The sequence below is a fragment of the Zalophus californianus genome, chromosome 1, assembly GCF_009762305.2.
Source record: "Zalophus californianus isolate mZalCal1 chromosome 1, mZalCal1.pri.v2, whole genome shotgun sequence".
NCBI lineage: Eukaryota > Metazoa > Chordata > Mammalia > Carnivora > Otariidae > Zalophus > Zalophus californianus.
In genome coordinates, this window is record NC_045595.1 from 20,244,460 (window position 1) to 20,264,503 (window position 20,044).

At 41.1% G+C, this 20,044-nt stretch overlaps 1 protein-coding gene across 6 annotated transcripts in view; it reads left to right on the forward strand.

Annotated features, from left to right (window-relative positions):
- Positions 1–20,044, forward strand: part of RAD54L2 (RAD54 like 2) — a 114,252-nt gene that overhangs the window by 26,562 nt on the left and 67,646 nt on the right. For 5 of the 6 annotated variants that reach the window (XM_027584092.1, XM_027584090.1, XM_027584088.2 and 2 more), the window contains one exon: positions 13,773–13,959. In XM_027584092.1, coding sequence (XP_027439893.1) covers positions 13,827–13,959 — 133 coding nt within the window. In that variant the 5' untranslated portion in view covers positions 13,773–13,826. Of the gene's footprint in view, positions 1–11,091; positions 11,113–13,772; positions 13,960–20,044 lie in introns of those variants that run through there. The other variant, XM_027584093.1, reaches the window with a different exon arrangement.

Sequence of the window (20,044 nt, forward strand, 5' to 3'; positions counted from 1 at the left end):
TCCCTTGTATATCTGTTCTAGAATTTTCCTAGGAGCAAAATTTATAAATCATAGTGCTGGGTATCTTTAACCTTGCTAGATATTTCCAATTATTCAAAGTATCAGTTTGCACTCCCACCAGTTGTCTGTAAAAACCCTTACTTAGTAGCTTCTCCAGCACTTTGTACTGTTGGACTGTGGCAAAAACTTAATCTAATGTGTGTGAAATGTTTTTTTGTCATTTGAGTTTTCTAAGAGTTACCTATTCTTTATCTTCTTACTGGTTTTTAAGAGTTCCTCATATATTGTGGATCCTAATCCTTTTACTCGTTCTATGCTTGCAGATATCCCCCAGAGTATGGATTATCAGGCTTTGTTTATGATATTTTCTTACGCAGACATTTTCATTTTCGATGTAGTGAAATTTATTGATCTTTCCCTTTATAGTTTATACATTTTGTGCCTTGGGATTTTGATTAGAAGTGCATTGAGTTTTTAGGGAGAATTGACATAATAAGTCTTCATCTTGGAACATGTCACATCTTTCTGATTATTTAGGTCTCGTTAAGTGAGGTTATTATACTTTTTACCACAAAAGTTTTAGATATCTTTCCCTAGATTTATTGCCAGATAACAGTTACTGTTGCTATTCTAAATAATATTTTTAAAGTTATACTTTCTTTCTAAATGGGTATTGAATGCATATAGAAATAAGATAGATTTGGGGCGCCTGGGTGGCTCAGTCGGTTAAGGGCATACCTTTGGCTTCAGGTCATAATCCTGGAGCCTGGGATCAAGCCCTGTGTCAGGCTCTGGGCTTAGTATGGAGTCTGCTTGTCCCTCTCCCTCTCCCCCTCCCCCTGCTCACGCACGCCCTCTCTCTTTCTCTCAAATAAAAATAAAATCTTAAAAAAGAAGATAGATTTTTCTATATTGTTCTTCCATCCAACTGCCTTACTAAGCTCTCCTGTATTTCTAATAATAGTTTAACTGTAGATTTTCTATGTTGAATAAATAGGATCCTCTGTTGTTGACAGTTTTCTTTCTCTGTTCTGATCTTTATGCTTTGTGTGTGTGTGTCTTGTTTGTTTGTTAGAATCTCTAACAACTTGGAGGCGCTTAGGTGGCTCAGTTGGTTGAGAGTCCTGATCTCATGGGTGGTGGGATTGAGCCCTGTGTCCGGTGGGATTGAGCTCCGTGCTCAGTGGGAGCCTGCTTTGATATTCTCTCCCTCTGCCCCTTCCCCTGCTTGCGCTCATTCTTTCTCTCTCTAGAGTAAATAAATCTTTAAAAAAAACTCAAACAATTTGATGTTGATAGAAATATTGATAGCATGCAACCATATTTCATTCCTGAATTTATAGCATATGCTCCTAGTGTCTCATACTAAATGTGTTGTGGTGGCTTTAGGTGGATTCCTTTTATCCAGTGAAGTTTTCATTTGGTTTGCAAAGAGTTTGTTTGCTTTTGTCATCATGAATGGGTTTTAAATTTTATGAAAGTTTTTTCTGCCTTTTTTCAGAGAGTATATAGTTTATCTCTTTTAATCTGGTAGTTTTATTATCAAAAGTTTTTAGGAAACTAGTTTAGTCTTACCCTGTTGGCTCTTGCTTTTGTTTGATTGTTGCTCATGTGTTTGTACTTTTGGATTGTGAGCTCATCTTCAATAAGGCTTTATCTGTGACTCTTATGTGGCCTAAGTAGAGGTATGTCCCAGAGATGTTTTATATTTACTTCTAGGTGACTAGTGTGTATCACTTGCCTAGGATCACTTTAGTTTTTTAGTTTTTTTTTTTTTAGATTTATTTATTTATTTATTTGAGGCGGGGAGGGGCTGAGGAAGAGGGAGAGAGAGTCCCAAGCAGGCTCTGCACTCAGCAGAGTGGGGCTCGATCTCATGACCCTGAGATCACCACCTGAGCTGAAACCAAGAGTTGGACGCCTAACTGATTATGCCACCCAGGCACCCCTCCCCCTGCTTTTTTAAAGTAGGCTCTATGCCCAGTGTGGAGCCCAGTGCAGGGCTTGAACTCATGACCCTGAGGTCAAGACCTGAGCTGAGATCAAGAGTTGGACGCTTAACTGAGCCACCCAGGTGCCACTGGACCACTTTAGTTTTTTTTTTTTTTTAAGATTTTATTTATTTATTTGACAGAGAGAGACACAGCAAGAGAGGGAACACAAGCAGGGGGAGTGGGAGAGGGAGAAGCAGGCCTCCCGCCAAGCAGGAAGCCCGATGCGGGGCTCGATCACAGGACCCTGGGATCATGACCTGAGCCAAAGGCAGACGCTTAACGACCGAGCCACCCAGGCGCCCCACTTTAGTTTGATTAATTTCTTGGACCTTGTAGATTGGATACTTTTTTTCCCCTCCTCCAAACTAGGTTGACATAAGCTTTTATGTTGTCTTCTGTATTGGTGGTTAGATTTTTTTTCTACACCACTCTTTCCTGAGAATATAGCTCTTTAAGTTCCTGTCTTTATGTAGAGGTTGTAGTCTTTCCTTTTTTAGCTTCTTTGAATCACAGGGCATTGTTTCTTATCTGACCTCCACCCACCCACAAGTTTGGCACCCTCTTCTGCCTGCCGTAGTGTCAGCTCTCAGGAGTATTTGTCTGTATTTTCAGTTTGCCTTTCATTCTTGGTCCTTGGTCTGTTCTGTTACTTTTTTTGTGAAAATAGCTGTGCATTTAAAATGGATGTGTATTGTATATAATTTTATTCATGTTTCTAGGTGTTTTGCAGTGGGAGAATTTGCAAGATCTCCTGTCTGCCAAGGCGCCAAGCTGGAAGCCATTGTCCAAATTGTTAGATGGACCTTGGTCATCGTGGTGCTACCTTGTTGGTTTCTACTAGAAAGCTCTAGAACTGTTAACCTGGCATCATCTTCTGGTGCTGTCCTACCTTCATGACTCTTGTCTACCTAGTATTCAAGTACTCACTCTCAGTTAATAATTTCTTTTGCAGATAATTTTATAGGCTTTGGGGCAAAGGTGTGATCAATAGGGATGCTATAAAATAGCACACTAAATCTTGGTTTTTACTAATTATAAAGTTTGAAATGGAATGTATTTCATAGTTCTTGATCAAGATAACCACAGCACTAAAGGCATTTGTAAAATGGCACGGGTTCTTTCCATACTTTTATGTTAGTATTTAGAAGTTTTTAGAAGTCTGACCAAGCTCAAAATATGTAATTATTCTTATAATTTCAATACTTTATTATAAAGAGTAAAGTACAGTTTGTGTAATACTAATATCAAGTCCAAAATATACATGGGGCACCTGGGTGGCTCAGTCAGTTAAGTGTTCGACTCTTGACTTCTGCTCAGGTCATGATCTCAGGGTCATGAGATCCAGCCCTGCATTGCTTCCAAGCTCAACCTGGAGTCTGCTTGAGATTCTCTCCCTCTCTCTCTCTGCCCCTCCTACTCGCACATGCACACACACACTCTCTCTCTCTTTACCTCTCTCAAACAAATAGGTCTTTAAAATATATATATATATGTATATACATATGTGTAGAGGCCTGCCTAGTGTGTCATATCCAAATTAGTGCAAAAATAATGATAACTTCATTAAGAGCAGCACTACTTTAAAATGGGACATTTGGAATGTGAAGAGGCCCACTTGTCAGAATTATTTGTTATGGAAGCCACTTTTTTTTTTTTTTTAATCTTTAGTTAATGGGAGAGATGATTAGGAGATTCTGGAACTACCTGTGATGGTAGTAGTTCAGTAGTTTTTCGATTAGCTTGGCTGAGTAGCAGCCTCTAGCCCTGCATTTCTGCCGATGCCGCCGTCGACTTAGCTGGGTCTTTCGTTCAGCTTCACTGTGATGTAAGAGTGAGTTGCACGCATTCTTGCATGCTGTGGTGGGCAGGAAGAAGGATTAACTCCACATCCTGTCCTTTTTCTATCACTTACTTCCTTTCTATTTTTTGTACATTTTTATTTTGGCCATGGTGCTGGGGCAGTGTCTACTTGAGAACAAGCTACAAGAATGAGTAATAACTTCTTGTTGACTAAATGATCAAAAGATTGGAACTTCCTTAATCTTGCCCAAACACAGGCCTGGAGTCTCTGTCCTTGAGATTTGGCAGTTGTCTCTAGGTGTTCCACTTTTATTCTTCACTCTTAGTCAACTAGATTATTCTTGGATGGTGGTTGCCAACAGTTGTAGGTTGGCATAGTAAGTGCTGATGTGGCAGAGGCTTGTGGTTTAATTCCGGGGCAGCCTCACTGGTTAGAGAGAAACCACACAGGCCTAGACTGTACCCTTAACTGCACTAGGGTAAATGAGTATCTTGGGCACCAGGGATCAAGTAAGGAATGTGAATGTATTTAGGGCAAATGTTTAGTGTAATTAGGGGAAATAATGCATTGTAAATTTCTTGGTGGGACAAAAATGTCATTTTTCATTTTTGTATTAGGGATAACATTTTAAATTATGATTAGATTTGACTTGGTATTTGTTATTTACTCAAATTACAGACTTCTTTGGTGTCCCAAAATGACATTGTTCTTGATTCTTTCTGTTTTGGAGTCAGTCAGTCTTATGGCTTCTTGCTCTGCATCATTCTTTGAGACATGTATTTGTATCACTCCCACAATGCCTGGCATAGTGTCTTTATTATATCATACCCACGCTTTGGACTAATTAATTGCTAACCTTTCTGTCTTTTCCTTTGACCATTCTTTCTACAGAATAACCGTCAGCTACTTTTTTCTTTAAATTATTTCCTCAAACTTTTTGTTCATCTCAGTCTGTGACCTTTGTCTCCTCTACCAAGACAGTATCATGGCCCTAAGATTCTTGTGTGAATTATTTTGGTCTCTACCTCCTATATGGTGTAACGGAGTTAATGGCCTTGCCTCCATGGAATAAGCATCTTTATCTGAAGAGTGATGAGAGATAACCGGTTTGTTGTGTGCATCCACACAAGCCATGGTCCATTCTTTGAGAGATGGCTCTTCTTCCCAAGGGTCAACATCCATTATTTTCTGTTTACAGAGATGAGGTTTTCCTTTGCATCCTCTTCTTACTTGCAAAATCAATAGCCTGAGTTTTGTCCAGACTTCATATGCTTTTTCCCCAGAAAAGATATAGGAGTATTAGTTTGAAAGAAGCAGCTTTTTTTCTACTTCACTATATTGGCTTTAGGTCAAGTGCACATTCTTTTTCCCACTTATTTTTGCTAATCTTCAGATGTCACTGTTTTCGTCAATATTCATGTCCAGTGTTAGACCAGAGAGAGACACAGGGCAAGTGTACTTAAGTAAGTGGTTCAGTGGTATGAATCTTAAGCTACTTATTTCTGTAATGCTGAGGTGCTTGTGCACATGCATGTGTGTGCACGTGTGTGTGCGTGTGTGTGTGTGTATGTGTGTGTGTGTGTGTGTAGGAGCCTAAGAACTGGGCACAGGTTGAATAACCTTGGTCATAAATAATAGTGAAACATGTACTCTAGATAGATTACATAAGTCTCCTTAGAAGACTGTTCAGAATTGGGCCACATCTATACAAAGAGGGAGGGTGAGCTGGTGAGTCCAATTTCTACCTGCCTGTAGGGTGCTGTTTGTTTATGACATTGACTAGACCTAGAGCCTTCCAGAGGGAACCCAGGTGAGACTTGCCTCAGAGATGATTCCAGTTCCTGCTGGGCTCAGGGGAAGAGGGAGAGAGGCCTATCCCCTACCAAGAGGACATCCTGTCTGCGCATAGGGATGCTGGGAGGCTTAATTAGCCTTTTTAACCCTACATTTTGTGTTTAAAGGAAAGGAAATTTCATACTAATTTGTTACTAATTAACTATAGAGAATATTCAGCTAGGTAATCTTTCAAATCTGTACTTTGAAATAAGATGTTTTGTACTTGTTAAGTGTTTAAATCTTTGGAGAACTAGGAATGGATGATTTTATTCTTTTGTTAAACTGTCTTTTAGAAAGTTTTTTATTTATTTTTACCTCTAAATACTTCATTGTGTATTTCCTAAAGACATTTTTTTAAAGATTTATTTATTTGAAAGAGAGAGAGTACATGCACACGCACATGAGTGGGGTGAGGGGCAGAGGGAGAGAGAGGGGAAGCACACTTCCCCCCTGCATGGGGAGCCTGATGCCGGGCTTAGTCTCATGACCTGAGCTGAAATCAAGAGTTGGAGGCTCAACGACTGAGTCACCTGGGATGTCCTGAGGCGATCTGGGGGCCCCACCCTAAGTCACTTCATTGGCACAAATTCAGGTGTGATCAAAAGGGGGCTCAATGAAAACAACAAAAGACACTCCTGTCACTCAGAAAATTCCAAGGGTTTTGGGAGCTCTGCCAGGAACCAGGGGAAAAGACCAAATATATTTTTATTTTGTATCATAGGCACCATAGGGGTCTGCACCTGGCTAGCATTACCATTTATTTTAGAACTATGAGAAGTTGAGCCGGAAGAGTTTACCTATGTTGGGGCTCCTGGCTGGCTTCGTTGGTAGAGCATGCAACTCTTGATCTCAGGGTGCTGAGTTCGAGCCCCACGTTGAATGTGAAGCCTACTTAAAAAAAAAAAAGATATGAAGAAGAGTTTACCTGTGTCTTTAAGGAGCTAATCACACAGAGTGCCCAAGTCACTTGGCAAAGCCAAAGTGAAAAACTTGAGTAACCATGTAAATACAATGATGTTAGTATATTAAATTTTTCCTGTAGAATATTTTGAAAATATGAGTATATGTCACAGAATAGTAGTCATCCATTAAAACTTTCATTTGCAGTTGATGCCAATTTAGGAAGAACCATAGTATGCAATCTGTATACCATGTAGTTATAGTTGTTTTAAAATGAATGACAATTGAAAATCTAAAGTGATCAATATCAACTCAGAAAATTGTGGTTATTGTTTGCATTATAGAAGGATTTATGTAGAGTTCTTGTTGTAGTCATTTTTAAAAGCTTTGATTTGTCAAAATGCTACTGGCACAGAGCTTTTCAGGATTGTGTCTAGTGGATAAGTTGACTAGATACAGAGAAGTCTTCACCAAAGTTTGTCAATGTTTGCAGGGCTGTGAAGGACAAACCACCCCCTCTCTGCTCAGCTTGTGTTTGTCTGGGTTTGTAGGCATCCAGTGTGAGCTCTATGGTTCAGTGATAGAACTCCTAGGAGAAGGGAGGAGCATCAGAGGGCTCAGGCTTTGGGAAGAGACTGGTGAGGGGGGAGTGGAGGTGGTTGTAGTGAGAGTTGGAGGGATGGGACGCCAACCATGGTTTGTCTTCTCTCTGAGCCTCTTCAGTCTTACCATCTAGTAGATAAACCTGGCCTATTTTTAGGCTGATCTGGACTCAGGGCTGGTGTGGGGTTCAGGAAACCTAGGGAAAGTAGGCCCTTATCTCTATCATCTCCACTTTAAGAATTGAGAGCTGGGTGGAAAGAGATACAGGGCTCACAAGTTGAAGGGTAACACATTTAGCCAAGATTGCTTTTACTCTTGCCTCATCCTCAGTATTCAGAGATCCTGGGACCTTACTTTCTTTTTCTTTCTTTCTTTTTTAATCACCCTCACATTATACTGATGGTTTAAAATGTTCATGTGGTGTGCGCACGCGAGTATGTGTGTGTGTGTGTGGATTGAGAGCGAGGGAGAGGGGCTCCTGGGTGGTTCAGTCGTTAAGCGTCTTGCTCTTGGCTCAGGTCATGATCCCAGGATCCTGGGATGGAGCCCTGCATCAGACTCCCTGCTCGGCAAGAAGCCTGCTTCTCCCTCTCCCACTCCCCGTGCTTGTGTTCACTCTCTCTCACTCTCTCTGTCAAATAAATAAATAAATAAAATCTTTTAAAAAAAGAGAGAGAGAGAGAAGGAGAGAATTTTTCAGAGCCAAGGTCCCTCTGGGCAGCAGTGGCTATGTCACCTAGCCTTCTCGCAGCCAAAGCTGTCGCCCGTGCTTTAGCTCATATCCACCCCACTCAGTTGTTTGTCACCATCCCTCCCCCTTTTTTTCCAGCTGACTCCATGGAGAATGAAATGAGTCTTTAATTGCTTCCCTCAGCAGTGGCCTTTTAGAGTTTTATTCCTACTTATTCAAGATGCCTGGGACTGACCCTGCAGGGATATGCTGCTCAGTCACCTCTTGGGTGAAGGACCTAAGTCAAGGGAGCTTTGGGGGCAAACACAAGGAACCTCAGCCCTTGGCCATTTTAAAGGGCATGTGGATAGCAAAGATTCAGTAATAAAAGTAAAAATTTCACTTTGCAAATGTAATACTAACTTCAGTCACTGAGAAAGTTTGCCCTTGATGGTTACATTTATAAAAGAATCTGTGTATATCATTAATAGAGTAATCTTGTACTTTTTAATTGAATATAGCATGGAACTGTTTAGATATTTTATGTTTATGTAATGTGGTCCTATCTTACATTTTTAAAAATTATTTTTTCTTTTTTTTAAGATTTTATTTATTTATTTGACAGAGACACAGCGAGAGAGGGAACATAAGCAGGGGGAGTGGAAGAGGGAGAAGCAGGCTTCCTGCCGAGCAGGGAGCCCGATGTGGGGCTCAATTCCAGGACCTGAGCGGAAGGCAGACGCTTAACGACTGAGCCACCCAGGCACCCCTACATTTTTTTTTAAATGCTAGTTTTTCTTTGTGATACCTGAAAATAAGGACTCTAAGACCATAGATCTCAAACTTTTTGGTCTTAAATCCTCTTATACTTTAAAAATTACTGAAGATCCCAAAAAGCTTTTGTTCATATGGGTTATAATGGTCAATATTCACTGTATTAGAAATTTAAAAATATCAATTTCTTTAAAAAATAATAAACTCGTGATTTATTAACATTTTTTAATGAAAAATGACTATATTTTCCAAAACAAAAAAATTAGAAGAGTAGAATTATTTTACACATTTGAAAGTTTGAAAATGTCTGATTGAATAGAGATAGATTCTCAGATCTGCTTCTGCATGTTGTGACTTTATTTTTTTGTTGACTTACTGTATTGTTAAAGTAGAGGAAGAACGTAGTTGGAAAAGGGAAGTTAGTTTTAGCAGCCTTTTCAGATAATTGTGGGTATTCTTTGATACTATACCAAAACTCTGACATGTGGTAGTTTCTTCAAGGTTAATTGTAATATGGAATTTGAAACTATATCAAGGAACTTTTTGTATTCTGTTACATTAAAATCCACTGGTCTGTCTTGCACTTTGAATGGCTCTTTAACCCATGTGTGATTTGACTTTGTGGCTCCCTTGAAAGGGTCTTCAGGATCCCAGGGGTCCCTGGACCACCCTGTGGGAACTGCTGTCACAGAATCTGGAAGGGTTCTTGAAGACAAATTCTGGTCTGTCTCTCTCCTGGCTAGTATAAGAGGGATAATGGAAGCTGAGGGAGAACTGATTTGACCAAGGTCATGCAGCCAGTTTCCCATGGAGCTGTGGCTAGAATTTAGGTTTCTTGACTGATTTCTGTAAACATGGCTCCAGTGCCTCTGTTGTGCTTGGTGCTGAGTCCCTGGACCTGGCTCCACTGCATTGCCTTTTAGAGAGAGTTGTCTCCTGTGGCCCTGCGCCTTGGAGTCCTGAATGTTTTGTTTCCCTCTTCCTTACTTTGTCTTAATGAAGCTCCATATTGCTGAAAGTCTCCTTAGATTTCCAAATAAAATATATTGAGCTGTGTCACTTCCTAGCTTTGTGGCTGCTTTGTATGTATTAAATGCGTTTTTAAGTAACTGAAAGATAATCAAAAGGCATTTGGACTACATGTATGCATCGGGTTTTTGTCTTGCCCAGGAAAGGTGTTTTGAAATAACTTCAGAGATCCATAGTGGATCTTTCAGCAGGCTGGAAGAATCCTGTTGATACCCTTTGAGTACTGGAAATGGACTGAATTCTTTTTTTTCCCTTACGTCTTTGAATTATATAAATTGCTTGACTAATGCACTTCTTTGAAGAAGTGTTGCCTAAAGTTTTTAGACTGAATGTTTTCATGCTCTTAAGCCCCCCTCGTAAATTAGCATAAATGCATGGTTTTGTTTGTACTCTTAATGGAGAATGAAGTGTGCATGGCACTCGCTGTGGAATTGCTTTGAGATAATTTGAGGAAATTTAATACAACTCGAGGTCACCAAAATTAATGAGGACATGGCAGTTTGGAATGGTTTCTTTTATATCAAACACAGCATCAGGATGCTGCCAAGGACCAGAAAGACATCTCTGAAATTGCACGGGCTGCCCTGCAGTGGTGAGGAAGTGTGTGCCACAGTTTTACGATTTCAGTGTGGACTCTCCAAGCATGGTCTGCTTTGTGAACAAAAGCTTTGCTAGTTTGTGTGTGTCTTTGTGTTTTTCTCTTCTGTGTACTCTCCTCCCCAGAGGTGTGTCTTAGGGCTGTGTCTGCGTGTTTAATTTCACTGATTCTTGGCCAGGCACCACTCTGTAGACAGGTATTGATGTTTTTGAACTTAGCAGGGCAGAGGAACCTTTTCCTTCACTCTCAAGATTGCTGTAAAGGACTGGAGTGGGATTGGCTGTTGGTTTCTTCATAATTATAGCCTCTTTTAGCAAACCCAACATATTAAACTGTAGACATTAACATATTACTTAGGGATTGAATATTTACTTTTCAGAGTGGTTCTTTTTAGAGCTTTTTTAAATAGCTCGTTCTCTAGTTTCATTAAAATAGAATTTGATTCCCAGAATTTGCTTTGTAAGAATACAGGTCCTCATTAAGGCACAGCACACCCATAATCTCTGCTAGAGTTCCTCTTCCCTGGAGTTTGAGACAGTTTCACGTGAGTTGGGGAGCAAATGAGGGAGATGCATTTTTTTCCTTATCAGCTTTTTTCCTCATGTCTGCCTAACAGTTCTACTGAGAGCTAATTTCTTGAATCAGGGCTGCCTTCCCTGTGTTTGAAAGGCTGTGCCCACTTGGAAGTGTTTGTATGTGTGGGTGGAGCCCTGTAGAGACAAAATGTAATTGACTGTGCTGCTGCCCGCCAAGATCAGCTTTTCTCCTGCCAGTTTCCCTTTGTTGCTTTTTTGAAGGAGATCCGTAACAGCAAAACCTGCCCCTTAAGTAGTTGGTATGATTCTGAAGAGCAGAGAAAAGAATTCATTGTGTCATCTCTGTAAAGAAATTTAGTGGCTCATGGAAGGTAGGGAAAGAGAATAACCAAATTTGGTAGGACTTAAATCCATCACTTTCCAGTTTATTTTCTGTTTGGGGCATCTGATCACCTGGGTACTATTTTAAAGTGTCCTGTTTTTAAAGTGTTTTGAGTAGGGGCCTGGACCAGTGTCTCATATTATAATAGTATGTGTGATTGTTGATGTTTAATTGCTGTTTGCTTCTATCTGTCAGGAGCTTGGGGCTGAGGTTGTTTTGAAGATGTTCATTAACTGGGGGTTTACAGGAGGCTTCTCCTTGTTACTGTTTACCTCCAAGTGATTGTCATCCTTCCACTACCACACAATTTCTTCTCTAAAATGACAGACATTCAGATTACCTAAAGGTACTTGCTAATTAAAAATTGTCCTCTAAAAGCCACTCCATAATCAGCCAAACACAGTGTAAGCAAAAACACTTACCTCAAGAAGTCTAGGATGAACCAGAGGGTTTATGCTGATTACAAATATTGACTTCCGCACACAGAGTAGCTGCTGTTGAATTATCATACTCATATGCAGAATAAATTTCACTTTCAAAGCTGATGACATCTAATTGATTTATTGCTTCCTTTCTAAAACCTAATGAATTTAAAGACATAGGATGATTATTCCCTCAGAAATTTGGAATCAGCTTTGTCACTCAGTGAATGAAAGTTCAGCATTAGTTATATTAATTTGTATTTGTGGAACACCTTTCTTCCCTGTGTCTTAACACCCTTTGTAGGTGTTTTTGGAAGTGTGTTATTAATGCAAAAATTTAAATTTTATTACTAAATCATTTTTACAGCTGTTTTTTGCTTTCATTGCCTTGAGAGGCTAGTACCTGACCCATCAGGACACACACACTCGTAATTCCTATGGTTGTTAACTAGACAGTCTTAAATTCTAGTTTTCCAGAACTCTAGAGGATTCAGTTTATTTCATTTTGTTTCTGTTTCTTTTTAGGAGAACATAAAAGTTCTGTTTCAAATTGTGTCTGGACCTTAATAAGAGATTTCAGTTCTGGAATAGTTTTTATGTTGAATAATTAGAGACTTGTGTTTTGGTTTTTATTTTGGGAAATGGGAGGAATTTTAGGATAACCTGATTGTGGATGTGGTTGTCTGTAGCAGTTTGCCTTAGAAAAGATTATTTATTTTGTGTTCCTCCCCCACATTTTATTACGAAAAATTTGAAATATATAGAAAAATTGATAGAATTGGTCAGTGAATCTTTATGTTAACATTTTGCTAATGTTTGCTTTATCACAAAGTAGTTTATCTAGCTTTCTAATTATCTTTTTTCCTCCCTCAAGAAGAAATGATCTTTATAGCTAATAGTAAAGTAGAGCAAGCAAGAGAGAAAGAGACAGACAGACAGACATGTGCGCAGTACCTGGCATATTGTAGACATAATAGAGCAAGTTGACAAACAAGGGAGTAAATGTGAATGAATGAATTATCTGAATAGGACATGCTTCCAGCTCCAGGATACAAAGAAACAGTTCCCACCTAATTCCCTGCCCTTAGGGATTTACTGTCTGGTCTGGAAGTGAGAAACCACAGAAGGCAAACCGCTTTGCCAGGTAGTGCATATGGAAGGCTTCAGTGAAGGTCAGCATGGTCAAACATGGCTACTGGAGTTCAGAAGAGGGAATATGACCCCAGAAGACTGGGGCAGTTGACCAAGACTTCTTGGAAGAAATGGAGCTGGAGGGGCGCCTCAGTCGCTCAGTTGTTAAGCGGCTGCCTTCGGCTCAGGTCATGGTCCCAGGGTCCTGGGATCGAGCCCCGCATCAGGCTCCCTGCTCAGCGGGAAGCCTGCTTCTCCCTCTCCCACTCCCCCTGCTTGTGTTCCCTCTCACTGTGTCTCTCTCTGTCAAATAAATAAATAAAATCTTAAAAAAAAAAAAAAGATATGGAGCTGGAACTGGGCTAAGAGGTAGGGCAGAGCCTGAGAGCAGAGATGGTCACGGGCATTCTGAGTTGTGGGGAGTGTGAGGCTCCCCACATACTTGGGAGAAGTGGCAGTGTGGTGCCTGCTGGAAGCCGTCCGTTCAGGTAATTGGAGAGTACGCTATCTTCCAGGTTGTGCTCTAAGGCAGCTCCAGGCAGGACCCACTCCCTATTCCCTGGGCACTCCCATTTACTCTCACTCCAGGACTCTGTCCTTGCTGCTCACTATGCCTGAAACACACTTCCTCCAGATGTCTGTGTGGCTCCCTCTGCCCTCTGGCCTCTGCTCAGTGAGAACTTCTCCCTGATCTCCTTCTGGCATGCACCAACTCCCCAACATGCTTTGTTGTGCTTCCTACTGCGTTCCCAAAGCCTAGTGGTAGTGTCTGTGATTATATATCCTTAATGTGTATATGTATGGATATATAGAGATATAGAGAAGAAAATTGAAGGAATGAACAAGTGGGAATTCTGAGGTATAAGAGTGTGTTTGGTCACTTTAAGATATTTTCTTGTCCAAGCAGCGAAGAGAAGCTTGAGCTGGGCAGTCACCAAAACATATGTCAGGGTCAGTGCACTTGTGAGGAAGGTTGAAATTTGGGTATGGTTAGTTTGCCCCTCCAGGGCATTCATCTGTGGCATTTTCTCTTTGAAAGATTCATGTTCCTAAGTGAAGTGCTTGGTGATTCTGATGCCTCTCGTCCTCCTTCCAGGACCCCTGCAGTGGATCATGAGTCGGTAATGCCCACTGAGGACCTCTGGGAGCCATGTCAGACGAATCCGCCTCAGGGAGCGATCCAGACCTGGACCCGGACGTGGAGCTGGAGGATGCGGAAGAGGAGGAGGAGGAAGTGGCAGTGGAGGAGCACGGCAGGGATGACACGGAAGACCTACTGGATGGTGAGTGGCTCTAGTGAGTGACATAGGTTGCCATATCTTTTCTTCTCCTGGGTTTTTTGATGGGAGAGCATGGTGTTTCCAGTTGGATTTCTTAGATCATCAGTTGTGAGAAGGCAGAGACTGGGAACACAGCAACAATTAACTCATATGCTATTCCTCAAGAAATGGGTTGTTGTCCCTCTACATAGATCTCACTTTAGATAGCATTTAACTCGTCTTTGACAGATGTGCAGATGCAGATCTAAAGATTTGAGAGTGGAGCGTTCTTGCCCAAGTCATGGAGGAGTCAGTGGCAGAGTCCTTGTGGCAAGACTTTGTGGTCTAGGGTCATGAATTCATTAGGTGGCCACAGGCAGGCATGGGGGTAACCGTGAGTTTCCTGAAATTATATTTACAATTCTGCTTGTATGGACATGAGGGGGTTATGTGGGGAGAGATTTTCAGATGATAGGCTCACAACTCCAGAAAGCTTATTGCATTTCCTGTGGTGCTGCTCTGCCTCCCAGCCACTTCCAGTGACTGCAGATTGCTCCTAATGGGAGAGAACTGCACCTCCATAGCTGGTAGACGCCCCTCTGGATTCCTGTTTGGCTCACCCCTTCCCTTGCCCCCAGCTTATTGAAGTGGCATTGATTTTTTTCATCTTCAGTCTAATATCAGGTCATCTGGCCAGCCACAGGGCTTCTCAGTTAATTCCAGCCTTTAATGGCACAGGATTTAGTTGTTTGTAAGCTTCCTATTGACTGAGGAATAAAGATTTGTCTGTTTATAACAAACCACCTTGGTAGGACTGAACATGGCACTAGATTATCACTGCTTGCATCTGAAGGAGCCTAGGAAAATGTGCTACTGCTTTTCTCCAGATTCAAGAAGAATAAACGTGGATTCTCTTTCTTTGCTGTACTGTCTTCAGTTCTCATTCATCCTACCAGATGTCATATGGTTCAGGGATCAGTTTTCCCTCATTTATACTGTCTAGGAGTCTCCGCCCCATTTCCACTTCACCTCTGGCAGGGAAATTACCATTTTCTTTTCTTTTAAAGATTTTATTTATTTGACAGAGAGACAGCGAGAGAGGGACATAAGTAGGGGGAGTGGGAAAGGGAGAAGCAAACTTCCCGCGGAGCAGGGAGCCTGATGCGGGGCTCGATCCCAGGACCCTGGGATCATGACCTGAGCTAAAGGCAGATGCTTAATCGACTGAGCCACCCAGGTGCCCCTATTTTTTTTTTCTTGATATCATTTGCTAGTTTATTCAGTTGGAGTCTCCCCAACTGGTTCTGTAGTTCCTTTCTATAAAGTAGAATAAGTAGAAATAATGGAAGATAGTGCTGGAAGGGTACACCATCAGACTGCCTTGCTTGGCTCTCATGGTTCTTAAGATGGCATTAGAGTCCCCAGATACCTGCATCACTTTTTGCTTTTTATCATTTGGGTTCTCAGAAGTATATTTTCAGGTACCCCCCCTAGAACTCTTGTCAGTTTTAGATTGGATTTTAGATGCTGCTGGTGGGTATAATGGATATATACACATTGTCTTTTCTCTTAGCTTTTTGGAATTCTGTTTTCCTTGTAGGTTCTTAATTATTAAAAAAAAATCATATGCTTCAGCGGACTTTACTATTATTTAGAAGCGGCGAAAATTTTAATTGTGATTTGTCTCAGAATAGTGTAGCTGTGCAACTGGAGTGGGTTTTTTTGTTGTTTTGTTTTTTTAGATTTTATTTATTGAGAGAGAGATAGCAAGGGAAAGCATGAGTAGGGTGGTGGGGAGAGGGAGATGCAGGCTCCCTGCTCATCAGCAGGGAGCCTGACATGGGGCTCAGTCCCAGGACCCTGGGATCATGACCTGTGCCCCTGTAACTGGAGTTTTTTAAAAAAGAATATTGATACAATTCTCAGATGACATAATTTTTAAAAATTTGAGATGAGTTATTGCTTATGAAGTTCAGAGTGTTAAAAAAAATGTTCCATAGGTACTGTCTTCTTCTCTTGCTCTGCTAGGTTCTTGGAATTTGATCAAGGATCCTTTTGATGTTTCACAGTAGTGTTAGAGCTCTACTCACCCAATCATTCCCAAATAGAATTGATACTTCTGTTACTTGTGGCAACTCTGCTGCTGTTTTAGAGCTTTTAGTTTTCCTGGTTTTCTTATTTTGAACACTATGCAATTTTGCTGAACCATCTGAGACCTGCCTATTCAGTCTTGCCCCTCCTGCCTTGGCTTGCTGGTCATCCCACAGTCTTAATGGGTAGAGCAGCCAGCTATTCTAAAATTAGAAATAGCTCTGAATAGTCTTAGCTGGTATAGTGTGATGTGGCCTTTTGTTGTCTTAGAGCAGTGGTTCTCAACCTGGGATGATTTTGCCTCCCAGGGGACAATTTACAGTGTCTGAAAACAGTTTTGACTGTCATGACTTCTGGAAGGTGAGGGAAGAATACTGTACATCTTGTGGGCAGAGACCAGGGATGCTCCTAAACATCTTACATTGCATAGGACGACTCCGTCCTACACACAGTTATTGTCCCCAAATGTCAATAGTGCTGAGGTTGAGAAACCCTTTCAAAAAGGAAACTGTTACTTCAGCTCTTTTTATTTGAAGTTTCATCTCTACTGGATGATAATAACTCACTTTTATAGTGCTTCCTCATCATTTATGCAAACATCTGAACAATCATACTAACCTTTTCAAAGAACTGTCTTTTGGCTTTAGTGATTCCCTCTATTTGTGTTTGTTTTCTTTGTAATTTCTACTTTATAATATTCTTCCTCCTACTTCTTTTTGGTTTATTTATCAGTACTTCCAAACTTCTTGAGAATGTGCTTACCAGGGCACCTGGGTGGCGCAGTTGGTTAAGCAGCCAACTCTTGGTTTTGGCTCAGGTCATGGTCTTAGTGTCATGATGTGGAACCTCAGGCTCTGTGCTCATCAGGGAGTCTCCTTGAGATTCTCTCTGCTTCTCCCTCTGCCCCTCCCACTTGTGCTCTCTCTCTCAAATAAATAAATCTTAAAAAAAAAAAAAGGATGTGCTTACATTTGTTCCCCTAATAAAAACAGTTAAAACTATAAATTTCCCTCTAAGTACTGCTTTGGTTCATCCCCTCACAAGCATTTTGACACACTTTACCCTACTTGATTATCTTGATAATCCTATGTGTTAGGTAGGGCAGGTACATTTTAGAGATAAGGAAATTGAGCTCAGAAAGGCAAATGGCTCACTTTGTATAGCTTTGCAAGAAAGTGGCAAAGCTGGGCCTTTGGTTTCCAAAGTGGTGCTCCTTTTTCAAACCCATGCTGCTTCTGAGACCATAGATTCATATCCTTCCCTTGCCTGTAATGGGTTGCTTTCTCTCTTAGTTGGTGCTGTCAAGAAAGAAGCTGATTAATACTGTTGACCAGAGATGATAGGACAATTAGAAGTAATAGCATGAGTAAAGGCATAGTAGAAGGGCAAGTATGACATATGCTAGAGAATGATGACCTCTCTTACTTGGTATAGCACTGGACACATTAGGGGGATGACCAGAGTGAGACTGGAGTGATAGCCTAGAATTGGGTTGAGGTGGGGAGTTTAGAATTTGTTTTAAAGGCAGCATGAAATTGATGGAAGTTTTTACCAAGGAGCATTCATTAAAATTTGATTTTTAAGAATGTTATTTAGCAGTGTACAGAAGAGATGGCCTGTAGATTGTGAAGACCAGTTAGGTCTGTGGTAAAACTTTATGGGAAGGGTTAATGAGATTTTGAACTGTTAGGGTCAGCTGACCTGTGTAGGAGGAGTAAATGGTCAGGTTTGTTGCAGTGGAATTTATAGGACTTGGTGACTTATTGCATTTGTGGGGCAGGGTGAAGACAGAATAGGTGAAGCCTGGGTGGATGATGAAATCTTTACAAAGGTGGGAAGAATGGGGTAGATAGGAAGTGGATGGAAGAGTTAGGGATATTTTTAGCTTTGCTGCATTAAGATGGGGCATTATCTCCCCCTTGATACTGACCCTTGAATGTTGACTTGTAGGATAGTAGTCTGACAGCACAGAGGCTTTGGCTCTTGGGGAGCAGCACCATGATTTTGTCTTTAAAAAGGTGGGGAGAAGACAGTGCTTTCCATTTCTAACATATTGGGGGGCTCATGGCATGTTGTAAGACATTTTGGATTGTGTTTTCATTGCCCTGTTTTTCTCTTCTCCTAATGTCTGTGTTGGATTTTCTCTATTCTCTTGTAATGGTGGGAGAAGTTAGGTGTCAGCACCTTTGGGGTCTGTCATTATCACAGGCAGAAGTTCAAAACCTGGTGCCTCTGGGGGTGCCTGTGCCTGGGTTGCTCAGTCGGTTAAGCATCTGCCTGCAGCTCGGGTCGTGATCCCGGGGTCCTGGAGTTGAGCCCTGCGTGGTGGGGGCGGGGGGGGGGGTCCCTGCTCTGCAGGGAGTCTGCTTCTCCCTCTCCCTCTGCCCCACGGCCCCCATGCTTGTGTTCTCTCTCTCTCAAATAAATAAATAAATAAAATATTTAAAAACAAAACAAAAAACCTGGTGCCTCTGGAATTGGCTTTCCTTATGCAAAGTGGTTTTTCTGGTTCAGTATTTTCTTCTAGCTCAGCTTCGGGTCCAGTATCTTGCCCCTAATAAGGTACTTTGAAATATTTAGATGAAGGGAACTCCTAGAATAATCTAGCTTTTACCAAAAAAAGTTTGTTTTCAGTTGCCATTTAATGTGAATGTGAAAGTGTGACATGGCTGGTTCATGTCAGAGTCCTATGCTTACTTGGCTTTGAAAAGAGATTTTCCTTTGCCTTGGTGGTTTGTTGGCACATTTGTTTTCCTCAGTGTCACTCCACTCTAAGCCTACAGTAGATTCTTCCTTTCATGGCTTTGGCAACCATAAGTGAGAAAGTTTAGATCAAGAGATATTTCCAAGGGTTTTCCTGTCTACACAAATGGCAAAAATCTTAACATCTGTTTCCCCAAGGTAGCTTCTTGTACCCCTGCAGCAGGAAGACGTGGGAGAAAAGTAGCAAAAAACCTGGGTCTAAATATGTCCTTAAAGGTTGGATGAAAAAAAAAAGGTTGGATGGGCGGAGGAGATGCTTAAAATTTAAAATGTTTGTTTAGGGGTGCCTGGGTGGCTCAGTTGTTAAGTGTCTGCCTTCGGCTCCCGTCATGATCCCAGGGTCCTGGGATCGAGCCCCACATCAGGCTCCCCGCTCTGCGGGAAGCCTGCTTCTCCCCCTCCCACTCTCCCTGCTTGTGTTCCCTCTCTCGCTGTGTCTCTCTCTGTCAAATAAATAAAATCTTTAAAAAAATAAAAAAGTGTTTAACAAGAACTTCATGTGTTTCTTATTAACATTCATCTGGATTAATGGATCCAATTCCTGATTTCGCTTGTTCTGCAGGTGTATGATGAATCTTAGTTAATAATATGATTCCCCCTTTCACTACCACTTGCACTTCTTATAGGCTACCTTTATTCTTGTGAAATATTTGCAAGGAAAATCCAGATGCCCCACTTCTTTCCTGTGGTATTGGTATTTTTATTTCATTACTTGTGCGGGTTTCTCTGGTCTTCACCGGTTTCTCCAGCAGGGTTCTGGGGCCACCACCACCCTTTTCTTCTGAGAGCATTCTACTCATCCAAGCTGTTTGGCCCATGTTGTGAACAGCCTTGTTAAGCTAAGACAAGAGTAGGGCTTTTCTGAAGGAATTTTACTGGAGAAAAAACCAAAGCCCTAGCCAGAAACTGTAGACTTAAAGAACTTACTGGTTATTCTAAGAATGATTGCTTGCCAAAGGATTTTATTTCCAAACTTGGCTCCCTGGGTTGTGGTAGGCATATTGGGAGTTTATGGAGCTTCAGGATGAACACGACAAACCTTGTTGGAGTGCCAGTTTTATCAGGCAATTGGGGGAGTGGTGTTGGGGGTTGAGAGTTTAGTACTTTAACTGGTAAGGAATTAAAAATATTTTTGTAATGAAAATTAGGCATAGAAACCAGAATTCATATGCATTTTTAAGGTAAAATAGGATTTTTTTCAAATAAATGTTAGAGTTTGAGTACTTTTTGTTTTTGTTTGTTTTTTAAAGCTTTT